This window comes from Apis cerana, linkage group LG5 (assembly GCF_029169275.1).
Source record: "Apis cerana isolate GH-2021 linkage group LG5, AcerK_1.0, whole genome shotgun sequence".
Taxonomy (NCBI): domain Eukaryota; kingdom Metazoa; phylum Arthropoda; class Insecta; order Hymenoptera; family Apidae; genus Apis; species Apis cerana.
Window position 1 is genome coordinate 9,390,525 of NC_083856.1, and position 19,423 is coordinate 9,409,947.

At 19.8% G+C, this 19,423-nt stretch overlaps 4 protein-coding genes across 10 annotated transcripts; 2 read left to right on the forward strand and 2 right to left on the reverse strand.

Moving 5' to 3' along the window:
* Window positions 1-35: 35 nt before the first annotated feature.
* LOC107994494 (rho GTPase-activating protein gacF-like) lies at window positions 36-4,418 on the reverse strand. Of its 2 annotated transcripts, none has more exons than XM_028665062.2 (6): window positions 3,592-4,418; window positions 3,354-3,513; window positions 2,933-3,101; window positions 2,751-2,823; window positions 1,870-2,627; window positions 36-1,789 (listed from the first exon to the last, which is right to left on the reverse strand). In XM_028665062.2, exons 1-6 carry the CDS (start codon window positions 4,285-4,287, stop codon window positions 643-645), a joined length of 3,003 nt encoding a protein of 1,000 aa, XP_028520863.2. In that variant the 5' UTR covers window positions 4,288-4,418; the 3' UTR covers window positions 36-642. The 2 variants fall into 2 exon arrangements, with proteins under 2 accessions (XP_028520863.2, XP_016906947.2); XM_017051458.3 differs by having other exon boundaries at window positions 3,318-3,513.
* Window positions 4,419-5,332: 914 nt separating this feature from the next.
* On the forward strand, window positions 5,333-7,670 carry LOC108001737 (aldo-keto reductase family 1 member A1). The gene is made up of 7 exons (XM_017062926.3): window positions 5,333-5,585; window positions 6,107-6,192; window positions 6,303-6,467; window positions 6,533-6,736; window positions 6,813-6,929; window positions 7,023-7,417; window positions 7,493-7,670. The coding sequence occupies exons 1-7, from the start codon at window positions 5,441-5,443 to the stop codon at window positions 7,533-7,535; spliced, it is 1,155 nt and encodes a 384-aa protein (XP_016918415.1). The 5' UTR covers window positions 5,333-5,440; the 3' UTR covers window positions 7,536-7,670.
* Window positions 6,986-19,237, reverse strand: LOC108001731 (DNA replication licensing factor Mcm5). 4 transcript variants are annotated; one of them, XM_062075016.1, is made up of 9 exons: window positions 19,097-19,237; window positions 10,214-10,313; window positions 9,838-10,093; window positions 9,223-9,727; window positions 8,816-9,162; window positions 8,307-8,740; window positions 7,976-8,247; window positions 7,680-7,912; window positions 6,986-7,537 (listed from the first exon to the last, which is right to left on the reverse strand). In XM_062075016.1, exons 2-8 carry the CDS (start codon window positions 10,261-10,263, stop codon window positions 7,683-7,685), a joined length of 2,094 nt encoding a protein of 697 aa, XP_061931000.1. In that variant the 5' UTR covers window positions 10,264-10,313; window positions 19,097-19,237; the 3' UTR covers window positions 6,986-7,537; window positions 7,680-7,682. The 4 variants fall into 4 exon arrangements, with proteins under 4 accessions (XP_061931000.1, XP_016918404.1, XP_061931001.1 ...); XM_017062915.3 differs by lacking the exon at window positions 19,097-19,237 and having other exon boundaries at window positions 10,214-10,821; XM_062075017.1 differs by lacking the exons at window positions 10,214-10,313; window positions 19,097-19,237 and adding an exon at window positions 10,315-10,466.
* Window positions 10,859-14,540, forward strand: LOC107994365 (putative uncharacterized protein DDB_G0289041). 3 transcript variants are annotated; one of them, XM_062075010.1, is made up of 3 exons: window positions 10,859-11,219; window positions 11,893-14,176; window positions 14,299-14,540. In XM_062075010.1, exons 2-3 carry the CDS (start codon window positions 11,984-11,986, stop codon window positions 14,512-14,514), a joined length of 2,409 nt encoding a protein of 802 aa, XP_061930994.1. In that variant the 5' UTR covers window positions 10,859-11,219; window positions 11,893-11,983; the 3' UTR covers window positions 14,515-14,540. The 3 variants fall into 3 exon arrangements, with proteins under 3 accessions (XP_061930994.1, XP_061930995.1, XP_061930996.1); XM_062075011.1 differs by having other exon boundaries at window positions 10,865-11,176; XM_062075012.1 differs by having other exon boundaries at window positions 10,870-10,903.
* Window positions 19,238-19,423: the final 186 nt, after the last annotated feature.

The following is a 19,423-nucleotide window of genomic DNA, read 5'->3' on the forward strand; positions in this document are numbered from 1 at the left end:
TTTTTATTTTATATTAAATATATTTTTTCAAATAATATTTTAATAATAATATATATTAATGAATATAAAATTATATAAATTTTACATTTATGAACAAATTATATATGGATTATAAAATACAAAGTATACTACACTATTAAAAATATAAAACATCGCTATATTTAGTATTTACATATTTGTATTTTTCATGTTACATATAAGAAATTTAATTCGAATAAACACAAACTTCGAATTTTCTAAAAATATTATTGTAATTAAAAATATAACAATTTAAAAAATGTTTATACTTAATAACAATATAATAATTTTAAAAATAAACACAAAATACGTATATAAATATATAATTTTTTTAAAATAGTGTTTAAAAATATCTTATATTTTATGGTATAAAAATGTATTTGAATATATTTATTACATGCTTATGTTTTCATTTATTTTCAATATTTAAAATTATTTTTTACTATATTTATATGATAATATATCATATATAAAAATACAATTATTAAAAATGTTATAAAAATTAATTTTTCTTTTAAATTTTGTTATGATATTCTAAATTATAATAATACTTTTATCAATTTATAAATGAATATAATATAAAATAAATTTTTCTGAATACATTTTTAACAAATTTATATCTTATTAAATACATGTATGTCTATTAATATTTCTTGTTGTTTTTAAAATATTTTTAGGACTTTGATATTTTGAAGTTTCTAATTGACTAACAGCTTTTAAAGGTGTTCTATGAGAATCTACTATAGGTCTTCTCACTAATGCCTTGCCATTTTTAGGTGTTTTTGCAGTTAATGATTTCTTAATATGTGGAGTTTTACACAACATATTATTATCAGTATTTAATCTTGATTCATGAGTTATATTCATAGGCATTTTTTTCATCAGCAATGTTTTAACAGCCATATTTTCTTTTTGATGAGTAATTGTATTACATGATATAGAATCTTTTAAAATACAATAACACATTTCACTATCTTTTTTTTTATTTTCTGTTTCCATATAAGAAGAATGTTTTAATACTTTTGGACTTCTATTTTTTATATTTTTATTTGATTTTCGACACAATTCAATTCGTTCACAGTTCTGTTTTATATTATTTGTACAATGATTATCTTCTGAATTAAATAAATCATTTTTCTTATTTATCATAGTATTTTGAGCGTATATTTTTGTTGTACATTCATCAAATAATTTAGCTTTAGCTAGTACCATTCCTGCATTCTGAGTTCTTAATTTTGCAATTGATGCACGGCCAGTTTGAATAATTGGAGAATTTATTTGATTTGCTGATGTAAAATATCTATCTGCATCTTTCCAAGACATGACTTTCTTCTTTCCTTCAGATCTAGGAATTAATTTAGTTACAGGTGTTTTATTTAAAATCATATTTTGTTGACTATTTGTCTTTTTCAGTTTTTCAATTTTATCGTTGGAATAAATAGCTGCATTTGTAAGTTCATTACCATGAAAAGACGATACTCGACGTACCGTCATATTTGTTCGATTTTTTATTGGCTGAACAGAATTTTGATGATCTTTTGTACATGTATTTGAATTATTAAACTCATTGTGTACATTATTTAAAATTATATTATTTTTTTCTTCTTCCCAAAAAGAAGTAGATATAGGTCGTAAATAAGAATCGTCTTTTGTATAATTCAGTGAAAAAATCTTTTCATTATGAGAATAGGCATTATTTAAATCTTGATCTTTTATATATGATTGCAATCCATGAGAAATATGCCATGAAGCACTTCGTCTAATACGTTTACTAGGAAGTAGAAAAATTAAATTAATGATTATAAAATAAAAAAATATAAAAATTTACTATTGAAAATACAATTTATTTACCTCATTACTTTTTCTTGCGATCTTCTTCTTAAACTTCCTATTTTTCGAGCGCTTGGAGATCTAATAATTTTATGTTCACTTGATTTTCTAATTTTTAATTCTTTACCAAGTTTCTTAGCTAAATAATCGGCTGTTACTGTATTTTCAATACTAGCTTCTTCTAATGTCTTTTCATATGCAGTTTGTACTTTTTTTACAGAATGTAATAATAAATCATCATTATTCTCATTATTTTCGGTATTTATGCATTTGAATTCTTGAGAAAGACGAGATTCAATCGCCGAAACTCTATTTTTAATTTCTTCATATTCACTTTTAGGTATTGTAACATATTCCTCTGACTGTTTATTTATAGATGTGACTTGAAAATGTGAATATGTTTCAAAATTATTTAGTTTTCTTTTTGAATATACATGTTTTTGATCAAAATTACCTGAAATTTTTAGTTCTTCTGAACTTGAATTTATTCGTGAATGTCGATTGCTATATTTAATATTATCTTCTTCTATTGACAAGACCTGCTCATCACTATCATCTGACAAATTAACATCTGCATCGATAAACATATTATTATATTCTCTATGAAGATCATTTGATATTTCATTATCTTTTAAAATTAATTTTAAATGCGATGAACTATCGCTATATGATCTATAAGTTCTTTGTGAATCATGAGAATTATAAACAGAACTCCAACGTCGATTTGTATGAGTATTAAGAATATTTGTACATGATTCTTTATTTTCATTAACAGCTTTCTGTAAATATACAAGTATTTTACATTATAAAAATTAAATATTATTAAATATTATAAAATTAAATTAATTATTAAAGTAAAAATTAAATTAATTAAACTAAACTAATCATCTTAATATTCTTACTGGCTTTTTTGGTACAAAACGATCCAAGCTAAGCCTAATCTTTTTGGATTTATCTATTTTATCTGCAATTTTTCTAAAACATAAGATAATTGATATTTAAAATTAATAAATATAAATAAATAAATATATATATTTTTTAATTATATTTATAACATAAAAAAAAGAACAAGTTAAATACATACTTCTTCTTTGTATTTGGTGAATCTAAGTAATCAACTTTCCTCTTTTTTGTGGATTTAATATTTGATATATGTATTGAATCAGTATTTTCAAGAATCTTTTGATTATCATATGTATTATCTTCAGATGCAGCATTTTTACTAACAATCTTTTTTAAACCATTAAACATTCCTACAAAACAATATTTAAATTTTATGGAATTCTATATTTATAAAAAATTTTGATCTGTCAAGTAATTAAATTAAATTAATTGAATGATGCATTTGTTAGAATATATATTTATACTTATTTTATAAAATTTTCATTGTATGTTTATTATTAATATCAATACAATGCATATGGATAAAATTCAGAACTAAATTACTGTGAACAGATCGACAGACATACTTAGATTGAGGTTGGAGGCACTTAGATGTGGCTTACGTGTAAGACTTCCACTGCGATGTTTTTTTTTTTTCGATTTTGAATGTAAATGATCGGATATATCTAATTCATTATCTGTACTGCCAATTGTTTCCATAGAAATAACTTGTGTTATATGATCTGGTAAAACACCAATACTTTCTGCATTTTCAATTAAAGTCTATAATAATATTTAAAATAAATATTTTACATTAAAAGTATTATATTAAATATATCATTTTCAAAACAAATATATTACCTTAACAACAATTAAATGTAATTCAAGACGCATTTGTACAGCAGACATAGTGGTTTTTTGTAAAGGCATAATATTTGGTCCAATAACTTTTGCTAAATTATCAATACTCATTTTATTTTGTTTTTCATATAATGACACTTTTTTTAAAAATTCCATAAAAAATGCTAAAGTATTTAAATGATGAGGTGGTAAAAGGATGCAAGCTAATAACAATGCTTGTACACAATAAGTTTTGAGCATAATACAATGCACAAATAAATCATGGTATGTATATGGAATTAATGGTTCTGGTAAATCTCTAAAAAAAGTTTTTAAACAATTAGCTACATCAACAGCATGATGTTTTTCTCCTAAACTGCCACCATTATCTAAACGCATTATTAATTCTTTTTGTCTAAGCTGTGATCCTGCTTTTCTGAATAATCCTTCTTGAGTAATATATTTTTCTAAAAATGTTGATGCTTGGCTAACAAAAACAGGAACATGTACAATGGCACCAGAAGATAAATTCACAACATCTAATGGTTGATATAACAAAGAAATTTTAAAAATTTTTTTTGAAATATGTTTAATTTCTTCGAATCTTTCTGTTTTAAATATATTTTTTTTTAAACGATATTTAACTCCGTAATTACGAAGATCATTAATAATTGAATGATATACTGTTTCTTTATGTAAAATATCATAAATCAACATGTTTGTATTTCAAAAATATAGGTTTTTCAATCATAAATTATAATAAAAATCTTTTATTTATAAAATACGAGAACACGATATAATTCTCATGTTTATACTAAAACGTGCAATCGTATTGAATTTATCATATATAACTGATATACACTGTGACCAACTGAACAATTTCTTATAGAAAAGATGATCATTTAAATAAAATAATAACTTTTTTGATTTATTTTAAAAATATATAAAATAATAATATTTCTAACATATATAATATTATATATATAAAATATATTTTATATATTATTAAAATTTTAAACATTACATATATAAAAAAAACTGATTAAAGTAGTAAATACAAAATATTAACAAATTATAATATATATATATATATATATATATATATATATATATATACTCTACAATAAATAAAAAATAAAAATTAAACAGTATAGTAAAATTATTAAAATCTGTAAATTATATATAATACATCAATTTTTATATAATTTATAGAAATATGATACAAATTAGAAATTTAAAAATTTTAATTTTATTATTATTAATCAATATCATTTCTCATATAACTTTTTTTCAATTAATAATTTTATTAATTTCATTATATATGTTATAATGTTTTTTTTATTTTTATAACATTATATTAATTTATACTTTTTAATTGTAGTTTATTACATTTTTTTATTTTTTTGATTTAATAATATATTATTTTTTTTTAGTAAAATTAAATAAAAAAAAATAAAGAATTTATTAATTTTACAATATTACCAACAGTGCAATATTTTTAGCAATAGCTTAGTTTCATTCATAAGGATAATTTTCATTTAATTTACAGAATATTATTTAAATCTTAGTTATATTTTTTATATATTAAATAATAAAATTTTGTAATATGTAATATATTTTAATATAATTTTCATATTATATATATATAATACTATTTTCATGTTTTTTAAAAAAATTGATTGAACAATTAAATATATTATTTTAAATGATCATTGAAAAGGTCATGAGTTTTAAATCTATGTTTTAAATTATCTATGATTTTATAAAGCGGGAATATAATTTATATAAGTTGTTTAAATTCTAAATTTCTTAAATCTTATTTATGGTATTTTATACTATTATATAAGTTATAAATTTTTACGTGCTTATTATGTGTCTAAGAAACATGCTTAGATATCATATGCTTAGATATCGTAATTATTTATTTAATACATTAACTAGCCAATGTATAATGTATCAATTTGTCAATTGTTTTTTCATAACAACTCAACAGCGATTTTTGGTACAATCATCATGTAAGTATTATATTTAATTTATTTAAATTTTCTCATTTAATGATTTTACTTAATTTTAAATGTAAACTTAAATATATTATATTTCGTAATCGACTAAATTTGAAAATTTACTATATGAATATTTCAAAATATTTTAATCTAAAATACAACAAAATTTCTATTTCTTTCTATGTTATGATATGAATAAAGATATTTTACAATAATTTAACATAATTTCTGTTAACAATCACAAAATTTACCACAGATCAATAAACTGTGGAATATACATATATGTAACTCTTTCTCTATAAACTTGAACTTATGTATTCAGAACAGTACAAGTCTGATCTAACTTTAGAAATTGATTTTGTATCCAAATAGTACTTCTATAAAGTAGTTAATTTTTATACATAAAATAATACTAATATATATATTATAATATTTTATAATAATCTAAAATTGTTGCAATAATTTGATGATAGAAATATACTAATAAAATATTATAAATTATTTAAATCAATTTTTACAAATATTTTTTACAGCAGATCAATTGAAAAAAGAAAATATGCAAACAGTACAATTATTGTCAGGATATGATATGCCCATTGTGGGTTTAGGTACATGGCAGGTGATTTAACTATTACATTGAAGCTAAAATTATTTTAACTTTAATTATTTTTATGTGTAAATTAGTTTATATTTTACATTTAAATTCGTGTAATATTAAATATTTCATAGGCTAAAGCTGAAGATATTGAAAATGTTGTGACATTTGCTCTAGAAATTGGCTATAGACATATTGATACTGCATTTAATTATAATAATGAAGAAGCAATTGGAGAAGTATTAAAAAAATGGTTTGAAAAAGGTGGAAAACGTGAAGATCTTTTCATCACTTCAAAGGTAATATATGTACATAGAAAATAATTTATATACTTAAAAATAAAAAATCTTTATTTATTTTTTAGTTACCTCATTATGGAAATCGACCATCAGATGTAGAAAAATTTATTAATTTATCACTGAAAAAACTTGGACTAGATTATTTAGATATGTACTTAATCCATATGCCTTTTGCTTTTAAGTTAGATGAAAATGCTTATACTCCAGCAGTTCATGAAGATGGAACTTACATGTTAGATCTTGATACAAATCCTGTTTCAGTGTGGAAGGTTTAATATTATTATTAATGAATTTTAAAAATAAATATTAATAATTTATAATTCATTATTTTTTAAATTGTTTTAGGAAATGGAAGAACAAGTAAGAAAAGGTCGTACAAAATCTATAGGTTTAAGTAACTTTAACGAAAAACAGGTGTTAGATATATGGGAAAATGCACAAATTAAACCAAGTAACTTACAAGTAAGTTTGAAATGTAAATAAATCATTATACTTCTTTTCAATGATTTTATAATAAGAAATATATAAATAAATCTATATTTTAATTATTATTAGATAGAATTACATGCATATCTACAACAAAATTCGCTTCGACAATTGTGTCAAATGCACAATATCATTATAACAGCCTATAGTCCTTTGGCATCACCTGGAGCTAAAATTCATCTTCAAACAAAATATAAACATAATATTGAAAATTTCCCAGACCTTCTAGGACATCCAACAGTACAAAAAATAAGCACAGAATATAAAAAATCACCAGCACAAATTTTATTACGTTACTTATTGCAAATAGGTGTTGTTGTAATACCAAAAAGTTCATCTTTAGAAAGAGTGAAAACAAATATTGACTTATTTAATTTTTCATTAAAAGAAGAAGAAACAAAACTTTTAAGTACTTTAGACAAAGGTCCACGTGGAAGAATTTTTAATTTTTTGTTTTTTAAAGGGTAAATATATTTATTAAAAATACTTCATTCCAAAAAATATAAAAATATAAAATTCTTTTATGTGATTTGCTTTAGGGTTGAAAATCATCCACATTATCCATTTAAGGATGAATTATAATCCTAATTAAAAAAAAAGATTATTAATATGTAGTTTAAATATATACATATTTATATATTGAAATGAATGAAATATGGACAAAATATGGAAACTATATATAATAAATAATAAATATATCATAATGCAAATATAAAATGTCATTACATTTCAATGTAATCTGTATAGCATTTTACGTTGCATACGGTGTTGAAGTTCCCCACGTCGTATCATTGTATGTATAACTTTGTAAATAGCACGTTCTGGATATGCTTGTTTTACAAAATCTTTAACAATATTTTGCTCTGATACTTGATTCCCAATAGGAAATCTACGTTTCAATTGTTTTTCAATACGTGATAACATTTCGTGATCTTCATCCGAGGTAAATCCTTCTGCACCTAAATTTTTAAAAAATAATATAATAAAAAACAAAACATATTATTGATTTCATTGTAGATTACCAGCTAATGATCCAGACATTGCAGCATCTAAAGTAGATACTTGGAAAAGCCTAAGTGCTTCATTTACGTGAATTTCCGTAGCAAAAGGTTGCAATTGCATTTTAGCTAAAGATTCCGAAATTCTTATAATAGCTTCTAACTGGCGAACTGTTATAGGAATGGATAATCTTTTTTCTGTGTCTTTTTCATGTTCTCTAGTACTTGCTCGCATTACAACATAACGATTTTTTAATTTCTCTCCTGCCTCTTTACTTAGTCTTGGACCACATTGACTGTAAAAATTATATAAATTAATAAAAAATAAATATTTTGAAATAATGAATAATCTTACGTTCTACAATAATGAATGTATTTTTTTAAAATATGCAATGGCAATTCTCCTTCGGCAGATTGTTCTGTAACTTGTGTAGCATTGCAATGAATGTTCATTACATGTTTTGCTAATGTTACATCTTTATTTAATTCGTGTTCATCTTTAACAATGAATATCATATCAAAACGTGATAAAATTGTTGGCATAAAATCAATATTTTCTTCTCCTTTTATATCATCCCAACGTCCAAATATTGAATTTGCTGCTGCTAAAACAGAACAACGAGTATTTAATGTTGTAGTTATTCCTGCTTTTGCAATAGATATTGTTTGTTGTTCCATAGCTTCATGTATTGCAACTCTATCATCCTCTTTCATTTTATCAAATTCATCTATACAAACAACACCACCATCTGCAAGAACCATAGCACCTCCTTCCATAACAAAATTTCTCTAAAAGTTAAATAAAATATTTTAATAAAAATGAAATATGAAATATATTACTTATGAAAATTATTAATAACTTACTGTTATGGGATCTCTTAATACTGATGCTGTTAAACCTGCAGCTGAACTTCCTTTTCCAGATGTATAAATTGCAACTGGTGCAATTCTTTCTACAAATTTTAATAATTGTGATTTAGCTGTACCAGGATCACCTAACATTAAAATATTAATATCTCCTCTTCTACAAAGACCATCAGGCATTTTTTTTCTAGAACCACCAAATAATAAACAAGCTATAGCTTTTTTTATATCTAATGCACCAAAAATACTAGGAGCTATACTTCTTGCAATTCTTTCATATAAATTAGAATCTGATGCAAAACGTCTAAATAAATCTTCTTCTTCATTTGTAACACATGAATGAGAACCTAAAAATCATAGAAATAAAATAAAAAAATTTATATATATAATTATATATGTAATTTTACCATTTCCTGTATTTTCTCCATCTATAGAAATACCAATTACTCTTATATATGGTGCTCGAACACCAATTAATGCTTTATCTTTTCCTCCTCTATTACCAGTTTTAGTAACTTTTTTAATTGAATATATGCCCAAAATGAGAACTCTATTGCCTGGTACAACTCTATCGCATAAATAACGATCACAATACAATTGTAAATGTCTTGGCATTTCACCCTGTGGAATTTGATCTGGTAATTCTTGTAGTTTGAGAACTTGAAAATCAACACAGTGACATTTATCTGGCATTATAAAAAATGGATCTAGTGGACATTTTGGTCGTCCTGCTTGCTCTGTTGTACATTTTCTAGGTAAAACATAACCTTCTAAACCAGGTTTAATTGAAATGTTACTTTGCATACTTCTACAAGAACGACATTGTATAGCAATTTTTGTTGCTTTTGCTCTAATTCCAGATGCCGAAATGATAATACCAGGTATTTTAATAAGTTTAGAAACTGCATCAGGCTAAAAAAATAATATGATCATAAATTAAAATAATAAACTATATAAGTTTTAATTCTCTATAATATAAAAATTTTTTTTTTAAGTATAAAATAATTTTAAATTAGTCTTACTTTGATTCCTCTTAAAGAACTTGGATGTGCATCTGAAGATAATAAAACTTGTATGTCTTCAACTTTTTCTTCGCCTTCTGGCCTTGGAGCTGTAAGTTCATCTGCTAAATCTTTAGCAGCTTCTTCCAAAATAGGTAAATATTCGGTTGGATGCTTATATACTTTTTCTGCCAGTGATTCATCAAAAGCTGCTAAATCTTCTAAATTAATTTCTATCCAATATTGATTCAAATTATAATTACGTTTTAAGATATCTCTGAAAAATTATATTATTAATAAAATATATTGAATATTATATATGTATATTATTTTGAAATATATTGTTTATGATATAATTTTTAATATTTATATAAAAAATTATAATTTATTTAAATACCTATATTTATAATTGAAATTTCCTTCATGAAATTGTCTAATAAATTCCATAAACTTCTTTTTAGAAAATTGAAGATTTGTTTGAGTATCAGATTCACTTACTGAAAAGTTATCAGAAAAAAATATTCCTGGATCATCAAATCCTTCCATTTTGAGTTAATTTTTTATTGATTTTAAAATATAAGCATTCAACTATATAAAAAATATTGGCGGGAAATATTTTATCGATATTCTTCGAATATTATGACATAAAATAAAAAAATAGAGATACAATGCTTTAGTTATATTTGTTTATAGTTACATATAATTTATAGTTATATTAAAATATGTATAGAATACAAAATAAAAATTAAAATAAACAAATTAAATAATTTATATTAAATTTAGATAATATATTATTATAAAATTATTAAATTATTCGATATTATTAAAAATTATTTATAAGTAGAAAAATATAAAAAAAATTTTCGGAAAAAATACAAATTCAATTAGTTGTTTTTAATAAATCCAATGGAAAAAAATAATTATTGACTGAAAATTTTATATTCAAATCAATTATAGTAATACTATAACAAGCAAATCAAATACGAGTAACTGGATTCCTTCTTTGTTTTTATGTAGTCTGCCTTTATAAGAGTGCCATCTTAGTATCAGTAATACATAGATTCTATCGAGAATTTTCCAATCTACTGTATGTACAGTTTTTAATCATATATAAACTAAAGTAATTGAAGTGTTATGTTTCATCTCTTATTTTTTTATGTCTCATTGGAATACTGTTACATTGGAAAACAATATTTATAATAAAATACTTTTTGTTATTCTTATAATTATTTTCAATTTATCTAAACAAAAAGAAACTGATGTATTACGTAAATTGTTTTAAACTTTGTTTTTAATAAACTGTTCATTGTAGTAAATTATTTTTAAAAAAAAAATTTTTTGTAAATTTAAAATGTTAACGGTAAATTACATTATTTCAGTGAATTTTTTATTTTTTAGTTAAGGTAAATTATATAAGATTTTCAAGAATTAATTTTATAATATTAATGATTTTAGAATGAATGGAAAATTAATTATAATGTTATTTTAAGTAAAAATTACTATTATTATAATTAAATTTATTTTTATAAATAAAATATTCAAATTTTTATCAATGTGTAGATATTTATAGAAATAAGATATATTAAAACGAAATATAAAAATATCTTAATTTCATTACATATGTTGACATTTTAAACTTCATCTAAAAATTCGTCAATTTTATTTAAAATATAAACAAATCATTTTTATTTATGTTTTATCTTTTATTTATTCTAATTATTATTGTTATTATTATTATTATTATAATTATAATTAATATTATATTATAATATATTATATATATTATAAATATATATAATATATATATTATAAATATTATAATTTATTTACTATATTTTTATTTATTTTTATATAAATATAAATTTACATATTATATATAATTTATATTACAATAATTTACATGTATAATCTATAAATTTTACAGATATTAATTTTTAATATTAGAAATTTTTATCTTTAATTAATATTAATTCAATAATCAATAATCATTATAAAAATATATGTAATTAATTCTTATTATTTATTATTAATCCTTATTATTTCATTAATTAAAAAAAGAAATTAATTTTGTTTCAGATTTATGTTATTTATCTACAAATGATTCCTTATTTAATAAAAAAACATATTTCATGTAAAATTTCCAAAAGATACAATTAAAAAAAAAAATATGTCAAAAATAACATCGAAAACTAAGAATATTATTATTAAAACATCAAAAATGAAAAGTCCTACTGAAATAATAAATACAAGGTCCATAACTGAAGCCAAAAAGACAAGAAATAGAAAAGCTAAAACATCTATTTCACAAACTAAAGAAATCACACAAAAAGAAAAACATAAAATTACAAAAAATAAAAAGTTATCTAAGGAAGATATTAATATTACAGTGAAATCAGAAAATATTGTTACACATAATAATTCCAATATGAATAAACAGGAATCAAAAAATAAAAAAAGAAAACTTATTACAGGAGTAAAAAAAAATATTTCAAAGCAAATGTCTTTAAAAGAATCATTTCTAAACCAATCTAAAATACATTTTTTAAGATCTTCTAAAAATTCTAAGAATTCCATGAATGGTATATCAACAAAGAAATTATCTATTAATAAAAAAAAATTACCAATTTATAAACATGTTTCACCAGAAAAGCAAAAAGAAAATATCAGTGAAATATATGAATTTAAGTTTGATATTAATGATTCAAATGAAAGATTACCAAAAAAACAAAAAAAAATAGTTACTAAAAGAAAAGTTACAAATAGAAAAAAGAAAAATATTCCTGTAAAACAAGTTGCTAAAAAAAAATCAATTATTAAAAAAAGTGAAGAAATAAAAAATTCAGATTTTATAGAATTTGAAACAAAAAAAAAAGATTCTATGGAACATTTGAATATTAGAAGTAATATATTAAAAGAAAATGTAGTAAAAAATCTCAAACCAAATATAGAAGTAAATAAACAATTGAAGAATTCAGAAAATATAATTAAAGAACATACTATTGATGAAATAACTACAAAACCTACAATTATATCAGTAAAAGATTTAAGTGATAAAAAAATTTCAATAATAGATACTTCACAAATATCAAATTCAAATGATTTTAAACCATTTAGACCAACAAATATTTTTAATAATAAACAAATGATACAACAAAATAATACACTTAATTATTCTTTATTTGAAAAGTCTTTATCACCAATTAGGAAATCACTAGAAAATTCTCAGATGCTCTGTAGTCCTTGGAGAGCATCATTACTTACATTTTCTCAAGTAAAAAATATATTTCAAAGCACACCTAAAAATAATAATTATGATATTATTAATAAAAAACTTGTGCGAACATTAAATGAATCTAAACAATTTGCAAATGTAACAAAAACAAAAAACACTTTACAAAAAAATAATGAAAATATAAGTACAGAAGAGCATATAAATATTAATACTTCCAAAAAGAAAAATCTTTTAACTTTAAGAAAATTTGGTACAGAAATTACAAATATTGATCACTCCTTACAATTTAAATCTTCAATAGAACAAATAAATGAACATATGCCAATTGAAACTGAAAACATTCAGTCAAATATACAATCAATCAGTGTAATTACTTCTAATGTAAATAATGCATTTAAATTTGACAATAAGGAAATTAAAAAGAATAGTATATTAAGTCCAAAAAAAAGTTTTAAAAAAGAAATAATTAACACACAAATTCAAGAAAATATATTAAATATAAAAGCTAATGATCAAAAAGAAAATTTTATTTCTCAACCTGGACCATCAGGTTTACAAAATAATTCAATTTTTAATGAAAAAAGAATTTTAAAACAATCAAATTTAAATAATTTTCTTAATATAATGGAACTACCACAATGCACAACAATTAAAACACCACATGGAATTTTTGATGATACACAATCAATATCAATAATCAATAAATCAATGAAGAAGTTTAATGAATCTAATATAAAATTAAATAACACATTTGGTTTTAGTGATAGTGAGTCTGATCAAGAAGTATCTTCTATTAAAATTGAAAATAATAAACAAGAAAAATTTGTTCAATCAAATGTAATTATACATGATATAAAACTTACTGCAAGATTATCAATTGATGAGATAAAAAATAAATTACTTATCAAAAATTTAAAAGAAGAAAAAGATAAAGAATGTAATAAAGAAAATATATTAATTAAAAATAAAGAAATAAAAAAATTACCCATTAAAGAAAAAAAGAAACAAATTGATATTTTGAATTTTTCTGATACATTTGATATTCTATCTGAAACAGGTGGAACATCTGTAGTGTCTTCATCTAATATTCCATTATTTACTGATTTTGAACCATCTCATTTTACACAGGTATATTGTTTCTAGTCATTATTAATAAATTATTTTTTTTTTAAATTAATAACTAACAAATTAATAGCTAACAGTAATCTTATATATATATATATATATATACATGTATGTATGTATTTTAGCCTCCACGACATTCATATAAACGCAAACGTAATGTAAAATATAGTTTTTCTGAAGAAGAAAGTGAAGAAGAAGAAATGGAATCAATTGAACATGAAATAAAACGAAAGAAAACTAATAAAATGAAAATGGAACAAGAAAAAAGATTACAGAAATGGGTTCAGGACATCAATAGAACTTTTCACGAAATAGATCAGCATGAACTTGTAATTGAATAAATTTATTATTATTATAAAAAAACAAATATTATTAATTTCAAAAGTATATATTAATAATTTTTATTATTTTATCATAGATATCTTATTATACTTCTTTTTATTAAGAATATATAAAATAAATTTTAAAATATATTTTAAAATAATAATAGGATTAAAGATTTTATGTTTATATAAAAAAGTAATTTTATATTTTCAGCCTGTATATATGCATTTAATAATTATATTATATCATATAAATATATAATAATATTTATACAAATAATTTTTATACATCATATATAATTATTAAATTATAAAAAAATATAAAATAATACAATAAGTAATATAAATAAAAAAATATTACTAAAAAATATAATTATTTAAATTATTCCTATTTATCTAACACACACAGACACATACACACCTATATATTATGTGTTTTTTTTTAATTTAACAACTAAATAATTATGAATATTTATAATAAATTTTTTAAAGGATTTTTTTAATTGTATGTTAATTTTATTTTATTAATTTTAAATTCATATAAATTTTATTTTCATATATTTTTTATAAGTATATAAATATCAATATGTTCTATTCATAAAAATTTTTTTAACAAAAAAAAATAAATTTCTTAGTTAATCATTTAATATTATTTAATATTATAGATATTTATTATAAGTATATATATTAAATAATATTTTAAATGAGTGATTATTTTATATGTGTAAAAATTTAAATATCTATATTGTTTGCTTTATTATTTCTACTTACTTACTTATACTACTTATATACTTATTACTACTTATATATTTATATAAATTCATATTCATTATATAATTCATAGTCATTAATATAAATGTATATTTATGTAGCTAACATCACGCGTACATGCACACACATGTATATATTATTGTTGACACATATATGGAATATTAATCATCTCTAATAGTTATTCATGCATATATATTAATACATAAAATATTTCTTGAAAGTTATCTATATATGTATACATATATATAAATGCCAATTATTGATTTGATTTACATTATTTATTATTATCTTGATACAACATTGAGAAAAAATTTATAGAGAAAATATTTATAGAGAATATCGTATTTGTATTTGTATAGAGAATTTGTATTTAGTAAGTAATAATAATAATAATAAATATTGTTAAAAATTATATATATAACGACTTTAAATTATAAATAACAAATGTGTAACATTGTTAATTTTCATTGAAATATTATAAATTTAAAAATTTCCCGATTAAATGTAATAAAATTTTTTTGAAAATTGCAAATTTCTTTTATGAATTATTTTTGCGTTCATATAATATTATTATTATTACGTGAATAATAATATATGTTGCAAAATATTATAATCAGATAATGTATATTCATTAATTACAATATAATAGAAAAAAAATAAAAGGATTAAGATAAAAAAATTTAATTTCTTTTTCAAAATATAAAGATTATTATCTTTTTTTCTGAATTTTCTAAAAATTATTCATTTTATGAATCTATAACAATACAAAGAATTTTATAATGTAAAAAAAATAATGATAAAATTTTAAAAACTTATTTCAGTTTTAACCAATATTTTATTTTTTTATAATATACAGATCCTAATATATACAAATATAAAATACGTAAAATATTATATACAAAGAATATTAATTTTTGTAATATTTATATTTTTAACAGATTTGAATTTATAATTTATTATTATTTATAGTTTATTATTATATTAACTATTATTCAATTAATTTAATTATCTTATATCTCTTATATTATAATATAACAATTATTAAAATACAGAAAAAAGAAATTATATTTAAAAAATTAAATAATTAAATTATTACGTTATTTTTGGAATAAAATGAAATTAATTGTATATATAAAATTTATATTATGTGTTTCTTCAAATTAATTACATAATTTAGATTAAGTTAATATAAAAAAATAGACAGTAGTACATTTTTAGTGCAATTGAAATGAACAATTATTCGATGATATACAATTCGCGATGATTAATTATGAAACACTTCAGGTTTTTTACATTAGAATTTACATATAATACTTATATAGAGTTATTAAAAAATAATAGATTTTGAACGAAAGAAAATAGCATATGAAAAAGTGCATGTTCAATATTATTGAAGAGAGAGATATTACACAAATTATTATTCTTATATGATATATTATATTATATACTATCTTATTTACAAAACGAAATAAAAAAAATACAAAATAATTTTTTTTATTTATTTATAATAAATTAAATTTATTAATAAAATATATTTTATTATATTTATATTATTTATAATAAATAAATAAGGATAATAATTAATATTTAAAAGATAATAATATGATTTGATTAGTATATATATTTTATATTATATATACTATATTATATATACATGTATAATTAATTTATCAATAGTCGATATAATATTTATATTCTAATATGTATGTGTATATTATGTGTTTTTTGTCCATTATAATAAATTTAATATAAAAATATTTATTCGCAATCTTAATTATTATATAAGAATTTATATTTTAAAAAATGTTTTAAACAAGATTGTACAAAAGTCTACATAAAATTCGTATTTATAGTTAAATTAACCATTTGAATTCTGATAAATTATTTTATTCGCATTCTCTCACATATATATATATATATATACTGTGAAAAATTTATCATTATTATCGAAATTAATATTTGAACTATTGTAATTATAAAGTATCTTAAAAGTTATATCAATACGAAAATGCACCAATAAAATACGAAAACATATATTATTATATGTTAAAATGTGTAATAAACAAATTATATAATTTATATATAATTTATAAAATTATATATTTAATGGATAAATGATATTAAATTATTTTTTATTTTATGAAAATTATATTATGTTCAATTAATATGATGTTATCTTTCTTTTGATTATGATTAATTTAATTTTTTGTGTTTATATTCAAAAAATTATTTTAATTATACGAATGTAATTAATGTCTGTACAATAAAAGAGTTATTTCTTTCATAATTGTTTAAAAAATAAATTAATTAAATATAATAATATTAGTAATATCAAAATCAATATTTGCATAAAAAATATAATAATTTAATCTAAGTTATATTAATTATAATTGATATTTTTATTGAACATGAAAAAATATAAAAATATTTCTTTTTGTTATATAAAAATTCATTATTTTAAAAATTTGTAAATGCTTAATATAATATTTATATTCAATAAATAAAAAAAATTATTTATAATATACATATTTTCTTATTCAGAAAAAATTAAAAAATTTTATATATCAGATTTATTTCTATAACAATTATGTAATATTATTTTGCAATATAATATATAAGGAAAGAAAATATTATATTAAATTAACTAAATATATTCTTATGTTTCATACTTATATCTGTTATTGCCAATTTCATTATTCATAAAATATTATTCATAATTACGAATAATTACCAAATCAATAGAACATTATAATTATAAACACTAAATTTATTGAACATCATATCCATTGAAAAACTCTTAATATAATAGTTCGAAAAAATTCATTTTGAATAGAAAGACAATGATGCAAATGATGCGATGATATGATGATGTTAATTAAACCGAAAAATACTGTTTATAACATAAAAAAAAATCTATATGCAGCTATTTGTAAATATGAAATCAAATATATAATAATACAATTATATATAACTACGAATGAAGTAGGTCGACATATATGTATATATGTATCATATTAAATACAGTGTATCTTCAGTTCAGTAAATAATTTAACTAGATCTTTACAGCTCTTTATTATACTTCTTAAAATTAAAATTATATTTTTTATTATTTCGTTAATATTTCATATATTTTGATTGAATTTTTATTTAAAACATAAGATGAAAAGGCATTATTCATTTATAAATACAAATATCATTTATCAGATTATACATATTATAAAATTGAACAAATAATTATAAAATTTAGTATATGAAAAAAATTCACTCATTAAAAATGTACAAATTTTATGATAATAAAAAAATTTTATGCTTAAATTTTTGTAATAAAAATCGAAATTATTTTCTATTGAAAAAATAAAAATGTTTTTAATGTATTATAGAAAAGTATTTATATCTGAAATAATATTAATTTTTATAAATTTTTTATACATTCATATACATTAATAATAATAATATATATTAAAAATAAATAATAGTTAATAATATAATTTAATATTTTTATTTAATATTTAATTTAATATTTTTATTTAAAAATTAAATATTATTTTCCATTATCAATTTGTAAATCTATTTAATTTGATCAAATATTTTATTATAAAAGCGAAAGTTTCTATTTAATGAAATTAAAGAAAAATCAGATTTATATAAGATATGATATATATTTGAGTAATATAAATATTATAATAATTATAATGCAAAAATATGTTAAAAAATATAGAAGAACAATATTTTTTTCGTTTATATATATGATCATTTCGAAATTTTAATTATTAATTACATTGAATATGTATGATATATAAATATGTAAAAAATTTTTAAGCATACATACATTGAAAATCCAAGCGATGTTTAAAAAAATATTCACTAATAAAATAATAAGTATTAATAAAATATACTTGATATATGATTATCGTTCACTCTATACTATAAACATTAAATTAGGGATGAAAAAATCGTCATAGTCCTTCAGGCAGCAATGCCTGAAGAATAAGTGAAAATGGTAGGAAGTTCGGTGGGAAAGAAATACATTTGCCCCACCTTTCGGAACAAATCTCCCTACTCCTCTGAAATGTTAGCACGTCGCGCTTCGCTATCGCACGGAATCACGGACAAATCAAACATGGCGATTCAGTCGCTGTTTGCAGTGAAGACGTAC

Excerpts from the sequence above, each read along its gene's own strand:
- LOC107994494 (XM_017051458.3), bottom strand. The coding sequence starts at position 4,287 with ATGTTGATTTATGATATTTTACATAAAGAAACAGTATATCATTCAATT. Across the intron at positions 2,824-2,932 it reads TCACCAAATACAAAGAAGAA|AAAAATTGCAGATAAAATAG; the intron begins GTATGTATTTAA and ends CTTATGTTTTAG. Across the intron at positions 2,628-2,750 it reads GTTTTGTACCAAAAAAGCCA|AAAGCTGTTAATGAAAATAA; the intron begins GTAAGAATATTA and ends GTATATTTACAG.
- LOC108001737 (XM_017062926.3), top strand. The coding sequence starts at position 5,441 with ATGTGTCTAAGAAACATGCTTAGATATCATATGCTTAGATATCGTAAT. Across the intron at positions 5,586-6,106 it reads ATTTTTGGTACAATCATCAT|CAGATCAATTGAAAAAAGAA; the intron begins GTAAGTATTATA and ends TATTTTTTACAG. Across the intron at positions 7,418-7,492 it reads AATTTTTTGTTTTTTAAAGG|GGTTGAAAATCATCCACATT; the intron begins GTAAATATATTT and ends GATTTGCTTTAG.
- LOC108001731 (XM_017062915.3), bottom strand. The coding sequence starts at position 10,362 with ATGGAAGGATTTGATGATCCAGGAATATTTTTTTCTGATAACTTTTCA. Across the intron at positions 10,094-10,213 it reads AATTTCAATTATAAATATAG|AGATATCTTAAAACGTAATT; the intron begins GTATTTAAATAA and ends ATAATTTTTCAG. Across the intron at positions 9,163-9,222 it reads TGGAGAAAATACAGGAAATG|GTTCTCATTCATGTGTTACA; the intron begins GTAAAATTACAT and ends TATGATTTTTAG.
- LOC107994365 (XM_062075010.1), top strand. The coding sequence starts at position 11,984 with ATGTCAAAAATAACATCGAAAACTAAGAATATTATTATTAAAACATCA. Across the intron at positions 14,177-14,298 it reads AACCATCTCATTTTACACAG|CCTCCACGACATTCATATAA; the intron begins GTATATTGTTTC and ends TATGTATTTTAG.